At 40.6% G+C, this 12,266-nt stretch overlaps 1 protein-coding gene across 1 annotated transcript; it reads right to left on the reverse strand.

The window, feature by feature from the left end:
* Positions 1–2,638: 2,638 nt before the first annotated feature.
* On the reverse strand, positions 2,639–11,673 carry LOC126033669 (C-C motif chemokine 3-like 1). Its single transcript, XM_049790708.1, has 3 exons — positions 11,595–11,673; positions 3,185–3,326; positions 2,639–2,756 (listed from the first exon to the last, which is right to left on the reverse strand). Exons 1-3 carry the CDS (start codon positions 11,671–11,673, stop codon positions 2,639–2,641), a joined length of 339 nt encoding a protein of 112 aa, XP_049646665.1.
* Between the last annotated feature and the right edge of the window lie 593 nt (positions 11,674–12,266).

Consider the following 12,266-nt stretch of genomic DNA (forward strand, 5'->3'; position numbering starts at 1 on the left):
GATAGTGGTTTATCAATCTTGTTTATTTTTTCAAAGAACCAAATTTTGCTTCCGTTGATCTTTCAAATTTTTTTTTGGATTCCCATTTCATTGATTCCTGCTCTAAGCTTTGTTATTTCCTTCTGCCTGCCTAATTTTGGTTCCTTTTGTTGGTCACATTCTAGTACTAAAAGATACATCACTAAGCTTTCTGGTGTGTGCTTGCAAGGCTATAAATTTTCCTCTTAATACTGTTTTTGTTGTGTCCCATAATTTCTGACAATTTGTGTCTTCATTGTCATTTCTTCCCAGGAATTTTTGATTTCCTTTTTTATTTCATCTCTTACCCACTAGTTGTTCAGTAGTGAACTGTTTAGTTTCCAGGTGTTAAAATTTTTCTTCTATGTTTCTTTGTAGTTCACATCTAATTTCAGTGCCTTGTGGTCAGTGAAGATAGTTTGTACAATATGTATCCTCTTGACTTTATGGAGATATGTTTTATGGGCCAGCATGTGGTCTATCCTGGAGAATGACCCATGTGTATTGGAGAAGGATGTGTATCCTGGAGTCAGGAGCGATTTCTGAGTGTAGAGCCAGGAGTAACCCTTGAGTGTCACTGGGTGTGCACCCCCCAAAAAATAGCATCAGCATCTGTCCAGTATCTGAGCCCCATTCAAGTGGGTGGTAGTGATGCCCAGTGCTGCAGATGCACTAGGGAAGGTGGAAGATGGAGTGATCCGGGGTAGCTACAGAGAGTAGAGCAAATAGGGAGATGAAACTGACTTGGAGGCAATCCAGGAAGGCACTGTACTCCTGCCTCCTCTGCCAAAAGGTGAAAATAATGAAGAAAGTAACGTATGAACAAAATGCAGCCAGATATTAGGAGTTCGGCCCATCTTGTATTCCCATTTCTAGGAGTGTTAATGCTGGTCATGAGGTGACAAAACAAAGGTAAGATGAGAAGCAATGGCAGGTTCCATAGGGCATGGGGTGAGAAGGGGTTAACACTCCTTATTATGACCATTTCCAAATAACTATGCCACACTGTACTGGAAACTAGATGGAAGACAGTGCTTTCTCCCTCACAAAATCCCTTTACCCCATTCTCGGTTGAGACAACATATTGTATTTTCTTGCTCCTGTGGGGGAAGGCCCTTCCTACTCATGAGTCATTTTCTGAAAGTAGGCATCTCTGAGTTTGGGAAAGTGAGAAAAGGGAAATGGAAATTGTGAAGTTATCACTTCCCCTGTTACCAGTCCTTTAGGATCACAGTGATCACATTAGATTAGAGTTCATTTTAGATGTCATGAGCTATTGCCTAAGAATCTTTTTACACCACAGTTATTGATTGATTGATTAGAACCAAATACTGGAAGCCTGAGCTACTGTATAGCTAATACAGCACTTGCATTGCATGATGTTAATTAACCTGAGTTCAATCAATCCAGCCCAACACATGGTCCCCATTGATAGTGACCCCTGAGAAAGCCAGGAATAAGCCCTGAGCATCTAGGTATGACCCCAAAACCAAAACCAAATAAAAAACATTCATTTAGCAGTAAGCCTCAAATATGCAAGCAACTCTCTTTAAGAAATCTTGATTATATAATGTGGTACTGATTTTTCTTTCTTTCTTTCTTTCTTCCTTCCTTCCTTCCTTCCTTCTTTATTTCTTTCTTTACTTCCTTCCTCCCTTCTTTCAGTCCTCCCTTCCTTCATTTCTTGCTTTACTTCCTTCCTCCCTTCTTTCAGTCCTCCCTTCCTTCATTTCTTGCTTTCTTTTTTCCATCCTTCCTTTCTTTCATCCTTCCTTCCTTCCCTTACTCCCTCCCTCCCTCCCTTCCTTCCTTTCTTCCTTCCTTCCTTCCCTTCTTCCTTCCTTCCTTCCTTCCTTCCTTCCTCCCTCCCTCCCTGCCTGCCTGCTTGCAGGCTCAGGGAACCAGGGGATTTGGGACCTGAATCTGGGTCATGTGCTAGGTAAATGCCCTACTGTGCTATCACACTGGCCCCAGATTCTATATTCTTAATGAACTCTATTTGAAAAACTAATTTTCCTAGATAATGTACATGATGACCTGATTTAAATTACACTCCCAATTTCAATCTTCCACAAAAGCAGTTAATCCCCATTTCACATCTATTCTTTGACCATTAATTTCTTGTATTGGTTTGATTTGGTGCCAGGGATCAAGTCTCATACAATAAAGGCATGTGCCCTTCATCTCAGCTACATCCCAGCCCTACATTTATTTCAACTAGTGGTTCAGATTTGCTACAAAATAAAACCAAATTCAATGCCAGTCTTCTTTCAAAATGAACATCTTTATTATTTCTTTGACCCCCATTCTGAACTGAGGCATTCAAAATACACTGCTCCTTGTGGTAGCTTTGGTGATTTTGTATGTTTAGAACAGTCTGTTGACGGTTGACCTGTGACCACAGTGCTGGGAAAATGAAGGTGAGCAAAGTATTTGGGAGTTTTTTTTAACAAAAATCTTTCAAATCTTACTTGAGTATAATTTAGAACAATTAAACAGTCTAATAAGTTTCCATGTAAGTTAAGAGTCCCAGATGTTTACTTTCAGCAACCACATAAGATGTGGACGTTATGGGGGGTTTTCTGAGGATCAGCTCTTTGTCCCATTAGTCTCTTCAAAGTCACTTGGGCACCCCAACTCCTTCAGACTCATGGACACTCTGTTTCAGGGCGAGAAGCTTTTGAACCCAGGCCTCCATGGGATTTGCACAGACCAGCTGGCCCCTTATGGTCTGGAAGCTATGAAAAGAAGAGGAAGAGTTAGCATAAAAGAGGAGAGAAAGAGAGGGGCATGTGAAAGGGGTCCTTTCTGTCAAGGTGGACAGAAAAGTCCTTTATGGTCCTTTCTGTCCAAGGTGGGGCATGGCCTGCTTCGTTTCTCAGGGTCTCTCTGTCTATCTCACTGACTCAGGGTTTCTCCCAGAAGTTATTGCTATCCTGCTCTTTCCTTTTCCTCCCATCTGAGCCTGGCCTTTCTCATGCTTCTGCTAACTGCGACTGGCTCAGGTAATATCCCACCAGCTCAGGTAGCTTCCCAACAGCTCAGGTCTCAGCTCAGAGGTCCGAGTCTATTCAAATGTCCCAAAGACTGAGCTTTCCCAGCACAGTGTGACAAGACCTGGGCATTCTTCTCTTGATTCCCCAAAAGAATGATGTGGGGCACATACATGATACCAGGTTTGGAGCACTGGCTGCTGGTCTCAACATAGCTGACTACAAGATGTTCCTTTATCGGCCTGGAGGTGTAGGAGAAGCAGCAGTCAGATGGAGTGTTCATACGTTCATAAGAAGAGGGAGTGTCTCTGCCATCTGTGAGGAAAGAACATCATGAGTATATGTACCAGCTCTGTAAAGAGGGAGAGCTAAAGTCAAATACAGGAAGGCAAGAAGGAAGCTGAGGGAACAGAGCTCAGAGTTTGGTGGGTAGGAGTGCACAGGGAAGTTCTGTGCTTGCTTCCAATATGCCCATCCTTGGACTCTTCACATGACCCCCTCTTTTTCAAGATGATCCAATTAATTCATGCCTGCTGTTCTCTGATTTCATCTCTTTAGAAACAAAACAAGACAAAAACAAAGCAGTAGCAACAAAAACACAAAAAAGAATAAACAAAAAAGCAAAACAGCAACTACAAAAAAAAAAAACAACAAAAAGTCAAAAAGTACAATAAAAAACCAAGCCAGCAACTACTTAAAAAGGTTTGTGTTTCTTCTTCTTCTTCTTCTTCTTCTTCTTCTTCTTCTTCTTCTTCTTCTTCTTCTTCTTCTTCTTCTTCTCCTTCTTCTTCTTCTTTTCTTCTTTCTTCTTTTTCTTCTTTTCTTTTCTTTTCTTTTCTGGCAAAGGCACTGTTTTGGGAAATTAGAAAGGGAATTCCCTTGGCCTAAGAGATACAGGGTTTCTGAGCCCTTGAAGCATACTGCCATGGGAACACCTATAGGCTTATTACATGCTTATTTTCACACCCCAAGGTCTTTTTATGGTACCAGAAAACTTTCTGCTCAGTTATGGATGATAACATCAGGCCTCTGTAGCTAGAGATTTTGGTATTTGCATAGGTCATAGGACTACAGCTAGGAAAGTTTTTCTTTATGATTCTAGAAGTTCTGTTTTATCACTGTTGTTGTAATCAGTCTTCTGTAATTAGTGGTCTTGGTTTTTGCTCAGATCCTAGGACAGAGCCTGGGATAGAATCTTTCAGTGGGGTTTCAGAAGTTCTGCTCAGCCACATTTGTCAAAGTCAGACCTCTGGAATTAGAGATCTTGGTTTTTGTAAGAATTCTAGGCCAAGGCCTAAGCTAGGATCTTTCTCATTGGTCCCTCGATAGGTTCTGCCCAGCCCATGTTTGTTAAAGTCAGTCTTCTGTAGTTAGAGATTTTGTTTTTTGCATAGAGCAATGAATGACATATCTTCTGATTTCATCATACCATTAGGTGATGAAATAGGGCAACCTTCTCTTAGATCAAGTTATTGCCATTTTCTCATGTCATGATGTCGTATCAAAACTGGTGCAAGTTGGTGCCAGAGCTATATTAGGAATTTCCCAGGGAGGAGTTTGGTTCCTGGTGCTGTTGTTGGGACCTGTGTCTGTTCCATGTCTGAAATATGGGATTCTGGGTTGGACAGACACTGTCCAATCACATGAAGTCTAAGTTGAGTCCACATGACATATGCTGTAAGTCAGAGGCACCCCTGTATTATAAAATGGGTTCTTATCCCTAGTAGATAATAGTTTGTTTCTATACATGAAATTTTCTTTTCTTTTTTTTAGTAAGCCTTCGCAAAAAAAATGGTACCACATTATATTGCTGGTATATTTGAGAGTAAGAATGTCAGGCTATACAATCTCTGTGCTCTGGTTTGGACCTGAGCTTTCATCCCAGGCAAGACTTTTTCTTGTAGGTTTTCATACCAAGTAAAACCAAGACATGTAAAGTTAAAGAGGAGGAAGAAGAATATGTATATATATATATACATATATATGAAGAAATAATTAAAAATAAATTTAAAAATAATTAAAGGAAATAAGTTACTTAAGAGGCTCTTACATTTGGGAATAAATAGACTAGGTGTTATTATTATAGAGGTATTAAACATATAAAGGACATATAGGCCTCCCCATTAAGTCTTTTGAGATATTCTTGTGGGGGTGAAATCCAGGGCATATTTTCATCACACACCATGTTCTTATAATGTTTGAGAAATGATTTGCGATCACAAGGAATCAGGTAGTGTCCTTGGGCTAAGGGTCTTTCTGGGGCTGAATATGTAGCATGTAACAGTCCACATTTGGAACGGTGAAAAGGAGGGCCACAAAGCATGAGTCATCAGGAGTGTTGGTTGTAGTTTCTTTCTGGTTCATGAGATGTGGAAGAGAGGGTGTTCTTTCACTTTGGGAGCTGGGTGGTGGCTTATTGGGGCAGGAGGTCCATCTCGGTACCTAATGAATTAAGAACTGAGGGTAAAGAGGGTTATATAAGGAGAGATATTGGATCAGGGTTGGGGGATGAAAGGATATTAGGATTTCTAAAGGGGTAGGAGGATAATATATAAGAGGGGCTATATATACTTTAGGCATGGATTGTTTACATTTTAGGTTTGGCAATCAGAGGGGAGTCCACTGTTTACAAACTCATACTCAAATAAAGACAGATTTTTTTTTATCTATTCTTAGGTTGTTGTTAAAGTCCTGACCCTCATAGGCTGGGTCTGGCTAGCTTAGTCATCTTGAAGTCACTTGGTGACTAGGCGATGCAGACAAACCTAGTCATGGCTCCAATGACGCTGTATATGTGGGTGTTTATAAAGCAGGAACCCTCGAATATTTACATCCTTAATAAAGGAAAAGATTTCTAGGAATGAGTTATTTTAAATAATGTTTTTTCTTTATTTTAAAAACCTTGGTTTACAAAGTTGCTCATATTGCAGTTATTTCTGGCATTCATTGTTCCAACACCAATTCTACCTCCACATTGTCCTCACTATCCCACCCTCCCTCTAGCTTGCCCCTTGGCAGCTATGAATAATTCACTTTAATATTGTTTGTTACAACTACATGGTAATAGAATTTTTGAAAAGAAAATTAAGGGAAAAATGGGAAAAATGTTATATCTCAAAATGGGGTCAACATGTCACTATCTGAAGATTTAATAAACTGTACATTGCTAGTTGAGCATTATGTTGTTGGTTGTGTTTGTTAAACTTATGTGGCTTTATGATAATTTCAGATTGAATCTGATGTTTTATTTATGGGATATAAGTATTAAAACTATGGAGGCCACATGGCACAAGTGGTCACATGTCCCAGGATTTTGAGAATCTGTGGACCTGAACCAATGAGGTCATATGGTAGTAGCAGAGGGCTGTTGTCATGGATGCCAGGTCTCCTGGAAGTATAGAGTGTGGGGGAAGCTGACTTCCTTTGAACCAAACAGTCCTGGAGATGTCAGCCACAGAACCAGGATACCTAAAGTTTTTGGTAATTAGGAGTATCTGTAGATATTATTGGAAAAGCAGTGAGGCTGAGCCATTGGTGTAGTGGCATTTATTCTATAATTGAGTTCTAAAAAAGGAACTCTTCACTCATACTATGATCAGAATCAACACCAATGATAACCCTCTCTTCTTCCTTCATCAGAGAGAATAATGGTGACTTACCCACTGGATTATTTTTACATCTGTAAATTGAGTGAAGTAATCAAAATATGAGTAAGGAAAACCTAGGATGGAAAACAGCGCAAATTGTACAAATAAACGATGTACCAAAAATATTTGTGGGTTGGAGAGATAACACACCTAGTTAAAGTGATAGACTTGGATGTGGTTCTTCCAGAATTGTTCCTTGGTATTGCAAATGCCCCAAGCAACACTTGAAGTGATCGTGAGTACTGAGCTGGATATAGTCTCTAATCACTGCCATGTGTGTCCCAAAATAAGAAGAAACAAAGTGTATGAATATAATTCTATCTGATAAATATGATAACTAGATAAACATTTGTTTTTATAGACATACATATGTAAATGAATATATGTATAGTGACAGGCATAGGGAAAAAGTAAGTGCCCCAAAGCATCACTAGTAAGTATCTTTGTGTAATAGAAGTAATCGTCTTATTACTTTCTTTTTCTGGATTTTTTTTTCCTTTTTGAAAAAGAAGTGAGAATGTATACATTCCAGCAGACTACAAGTTTATGAACACTATTGAATCATTTACTACATCCCTACAATTGTTTAGGCTTAATTTGAAAAGAATTTTAGATAAATACACTGTTATAGTCTAATAGCCTTGATTAAAATGAAGTCTTGACTGCCTTTTCTCTGAGCTATTATAAGTAAACTGTGTGCTAGTTTCATAGAACTTGCTCCATTCAAAGCAGTTTACTTATTATATTGTATTCAAAAATAAAGGTTTAGAAGGGTCTGCTTTCTCAGTCCAATCTATTTTCCCATATTTTTTAACTATAAAGTTAATAGGAACAAACAGCACTTTATAACAAGACATGTAATCTGTTCCTTTGTTCTCTGTCTTTTAGTTCCCTATTTTCAAAAGGGACAGATTATCAAAACAGGCAGCACTGCTGTTCAGCAGAAAGAGTGATAAAAGGGAAATGGAAATTGCAAAGTCATCACTTTCCTGGTACTAGGACCATGTGTGATCACATTAGTTTGAAACCATTTGACATGTGATGACCAATGGCCTAAGGATCTTACCCCACAACTAGTTGGTTGATTAAAGCCAAACACTGGAATCCAGAGCTATAGTATAGCTGAGGGAGCACTTATCCTGCATGATGCTGAACTGGATGCAATCAATCCCACCCAACCTAGAAGCAAAAGAGCAGAAGAAGGAATATGAGACCTGCCAGGACACATTCCTGAGGGCTGAGGCAAGAAGTAAGCCCAGAGAAATCTCAATGTAGCCCCAAAACACAAATAAACAAGAAGGCACCTTATCCCTCATTTCATATATATCCTTTGACCATCAATTCTTAGTTTTGGTTTCCTTTGATGCTAGGGGTCAGGATTCACACATTTAAGGCATGTGCCCTACATACAACTCAGCTGCACCCTATCCCTACCTACATTTATTTCAACCAGGAGTTCAGTTTGTCACAAAACAAAACCAAACTCAATATCAATTTTATTTCAAAATGGGAATCTTTATCATATCTCCAAAACAAGGCTCATTCTGAACAGAAGAATTCAACATACACTAGTCCTTGTGATGGCTTTAGTGCTCATCTTCCCAGTCTGATGACCATGGGTCTTTGTTCACCAACCACAACGCTGAGGAAACAGAAGCATGGGAATTATCTGGGAAGCCCTCAGTGCAAATCTTAAAAATCTTAGTTTGGATGCATAATTTAGAACAATTAAATTGTCTAATTATATAGCCATTTATATTAAGGAGAATACTAGCATGTGACTTTACTCTTCAAAATAACTATGGGGATTATGTGTTTTTTCAAACATTTGGTACAATGCTTCTTTAGTCTTACAATGTACCTCGGGTACGATCCTCTCCAGGCCTGCTGGATCTCTTTAATATAGTCCTGAGCACAGGAGTTGGCAAGGTTGTTAGGAAAGCCCCTTTAGGCTATGAAGCTGTTAAGAGAAAGGAAGGATTAAGAGCAGAAGAGGGAATAGATAGATAGATAGATAGATAGATGATAGATAGATAGATAGATAGATAGATAGATAGATAGATAGATAGATAGATAGATAGATAGATAGATAGATAGATAGATAGATAGATGGATGGATGGATGGATGGATGGATGGATGGATGGATGGATGGATGGATGGATGGATGGATGGATGGATGGATGGATGGATGGATGGATGGGTGGGTGGGTGGGTGGGTGGGTGGTGGATGGATGGGTGGATGGATGGATGGATAGATGGATGGATAGATACATAGATACATAGATAGATAGTTTTTGTTTTAGTTTAGGGGGGTCACACCCAGTGTGGGATACTCCTGGCCCTGTGCTCAGAAGTTACTCTGGCAGCCTCAGGAGACCGTGTGGGACAACAGGAATTGAACCAGACTGTCTGGATCAATTAGCAAGGCAAATGTCCTATCACTATGCTATCACTCCAGCCCTCCATATACCCCTTTTTGTCCCAAGTGTGAAGGGTATTCCCCCTTTCTCAAAGACCCTCTGCCTATCTCACTGACTCAGGGCTTCCCTAAGGGATCTCACTGTTCTCCTTTTCCCTTTTTATCCCCTATGAAACTAGCATTCTTCATACCTCTTAAAACCCCCACCAGGTCAGATAATTTATCATCAGCTCAGGTACTGAGTCAGCCCATAACCTCCATCTTAGGTCTCAGCTCAGAGGTCACTTGCTAGAGCTTCATGGACTGGACCTTCCTTATGACACCATGGGCTTGCCTGGATCCCTGAGCACTCTTTTCATGCCCAACTCTCAGTGTTCTGTCAAGATAGGTAGGACATTGGGCACTCACATGATACCAGGTTTGGAGCACTAGTTGTTGTTATCAAAATAATTAATTGTTCATAAATTGGCATTGCCTGGAGGTATAGGAGAAGCAGCAGATGGGTGGAGTTCCACCAATATATGCAGAAAGAAGGGTGCCATGAGTTTGAGTCCCAGTTCTGCAATGGGACAGACCTGAGGCCTGATGCAAGAAGGCAAGAAGGAAACTGGGAATTCAGACCTCAGACTTACAAAGGGCAGGGAGGGCACTGGTACATGCTGGGACTGGAAGCCCCTGTAGTTGCTTCTGATGCATCTATCATTGGGCTCTTCATATAGCCCTTCTTATTTAGGGTGATCTAAACCCATGCACATTGTTCTTTGTCCTCATCTCTTTAGAAAAATGTATATGGAAAATTATCTCAGCACCAACCAGGGACACTGCTCCTGAACTCTGCAAACCCACTACACACACCATGAAGACTCCTGTGGGAACTCGGTGGGTCAGAAAACAAGATACCTGGGGGAGCAGGAGGACTTGAATTTCATGCCTCTTGCCAGCTTGCACGGATTTCTATTCATACCTGGGCAGAATTGGAATAACCTACCCTACCCTACCTCGGACCAAGAATAAAGACCCCCTTTAAGATGGTGAAAATGAAAGAGAAGACAAAGAAAGATCAATCTTTGCTACAACCCTTTAAAAATTCTTTTATCTAGGGGCTGGAGAGATAGCATGGAGGTAGTGAGTTTGCCTTTCATGCAGAAGGATGGTGGTTCGAATTCCGGCATCCCATATAGTCCCTTGTGCCTGCCAGGAGCGATTTCTGAGCATAGAGCCAGGAGTAACCCCTTAGCGCCACTGGGTGTGACCCAAAAAATAAACAAACAAAAAAATTATTTTATCTAGGAATGGAGAGATAGCACAGCGGTAAGGCATTTGCCTTGATTGCCACCGATCCAGGAAGAATGGTGGTTCAATTTTCAGCATTACATATGGTCCCCTGTGTCTGCCAGGAATGATTTCTGAGAGCAAAGCCAGGAGTAACCCCTGAGCACTGCCGAGTATGACAAGAGCACAAGACAAGATTCATGTGACAAGCCAGATACTAGAGCATGGGGACCACAAAGCCCTTTGTCATGGCCATTTCCAAAGAACTATGAAGTGTTATACTGGAAACAAGACAGAAGACAGTGCCTCCTCTCTCACCCAATCACTTTACCCCAGTTCTAAAACCATGTATTGTTTTGTCTGTCCATTGGGGAAGCCCTTCCTACACATGAGTCAGTCTCTCAGAGTAAATCCTGAATTATGCAAAGTGAGCAAAAGGAAATGAAAACTGTGAAGCCATTACTTTCCTGGTACCGGACCTCTAGGATCATAGTTTGATCACATTGAGTTAGAATTAGTTTTAAATCTAATGAATAGACTAAGAATATTACCCTACAGCTGGTTGGTTGACTTAAATCAAGTCCTAAGGACCAGAGTTATAGTGCAGCTAATGATTCACTTGTTTTACATGATGCTGCACTGAGTTCAATCAATCCCACCCAACCTGCCATGACTGATTCCTGAGGGCTGAGCAAGGAATAATCCCTGAGCACATCTGGGGATGGCTCTAAAACATAAGCAAACAAACAAAAAAGGTGACTCATTCCCATTTAATGTATATACTTTGATCATCAGTTATTTATTTTGGTTTTGCTTTGGTGCCAGGGATAAAGCCTCACACATTTAAGGTATGTGTCCTACAGCTCAGCTGCACCCCACCCCTACCTCCATTTATTTCCACCTAGGATTCAGTTTTCCACAAAACAAAACCAAACTCAATATATATTTTATTTCAAAAAGGGCATCTTTATTATGTCTCCAAACCACTAGCTTGCTCAGATTTCTATTTAACCTTGTGCAACATTGGGGCTGCAACCTGCAACTCTGCCCTGCCTCTCTGTGGACCAGAAGAATAAAGACCCCTTTAAAATAATGAAAATAAAAAAGAAGAAAGAAAGATCAAGCTTTGCTGAAACTCTTCAAGAAATTCTCGTTCCTCACTGGGTCTGTTAGAGCACAAGACAAGATACACATAGCAGGCTAGTGTTTAGAGCATGGGGGCAACAGAGCCTAAGGAGACTCACATGATTCTGCTGGGAGGACCTGGACACAGAAGGTCAGGATGCAGAGCAGGATGGTCAGGGCAGCATTGGAGGCCTGCATGCTGATGATTGAGCAGATGATGGAAGTCAGACTGGAATGTCTCAAGGTGTTTGCTGCAGCCTGCATCCCTTAGGATGAGAACATTCTCCCTGGCTCTTTATAAGCAACCTTGACAGAGAAAAAAATGGAACCTGTGGGTGTGGAGGGAAGTTTTTAAGTATAAAGATTCTGTCGTGCTGAGTTTTGCAACAACTTGAGATGATGGTTATCACAGACTATGCAAGAAAGAATAGTTTCTCTGCTTGCTCAATCTGATTCCCCAATGCATGGCTAGTCTTGGGTTCTTGGATTCCTCTGAGAGGAAGAAGGGGCCTATGCATTGTTGGGTTACACTTTATTTTACCCAAAACAAAGATCATTCATCATTCATGGTTTCCTTGTATCTATTTGTTTACAACTTGGTTTCACCCAAAACAAAGACTGTCTTATATGTAAACCCGGGCAGGACAGGCTCAGGATAGCCTGAGCTATCTGCCCTTACTATGTACTTACTACTCCACCTGGGGATGGTCTTTGTATTCAATAAAAATCATTCTGGCAGGCAGCTTTTAGGAGATATGAGGTAGAAGACTGCCAGACTATACGTGTTTCAC

This window comes from Suncus etruscus, chromosome 1 (genome assembly GCF_024139225.1).
Source record: "Suncus etruscus isolate mSunEtr1 chromosome 1, mSunEtr1.pri.cur, whole genome shotgun sequence".
Classification (NCBI taxonomy): Eukaryota; Metazoa; Chordata; class Mammalia; order Eulipotyphla; family Soricidae; genus Suncus; species Suncus etruscus.

What these genes read in the sequence shown, in the direction of transcription:
- LOC126033669 (XM_049790708.1), bottom strand. Translation starts at nt 11,673, where the DNA reads ATGCAGGCCTCCAATGCTGCCCTGACCATCCTGCTCTGCATCCTGACC. An exon ending in GGTCCTCCCAGCAGAATCAT is followed by an intron (nt 3,327 to 11,594) that starts GTGAGTCTCCTT and finishes CTTTCCTCACAG; the next exon opens with ATGGCAGAGACACTCCCTCT. An exon ending in TGCTCCAAACCTGGTATCAT is followed by an intron (nt 2,757 to 3,184) that starts GTATGTGCCCCA and finishes TTCTTTTCATAG; the next exon opens with CTTCCAGACCATAAGGGGCC.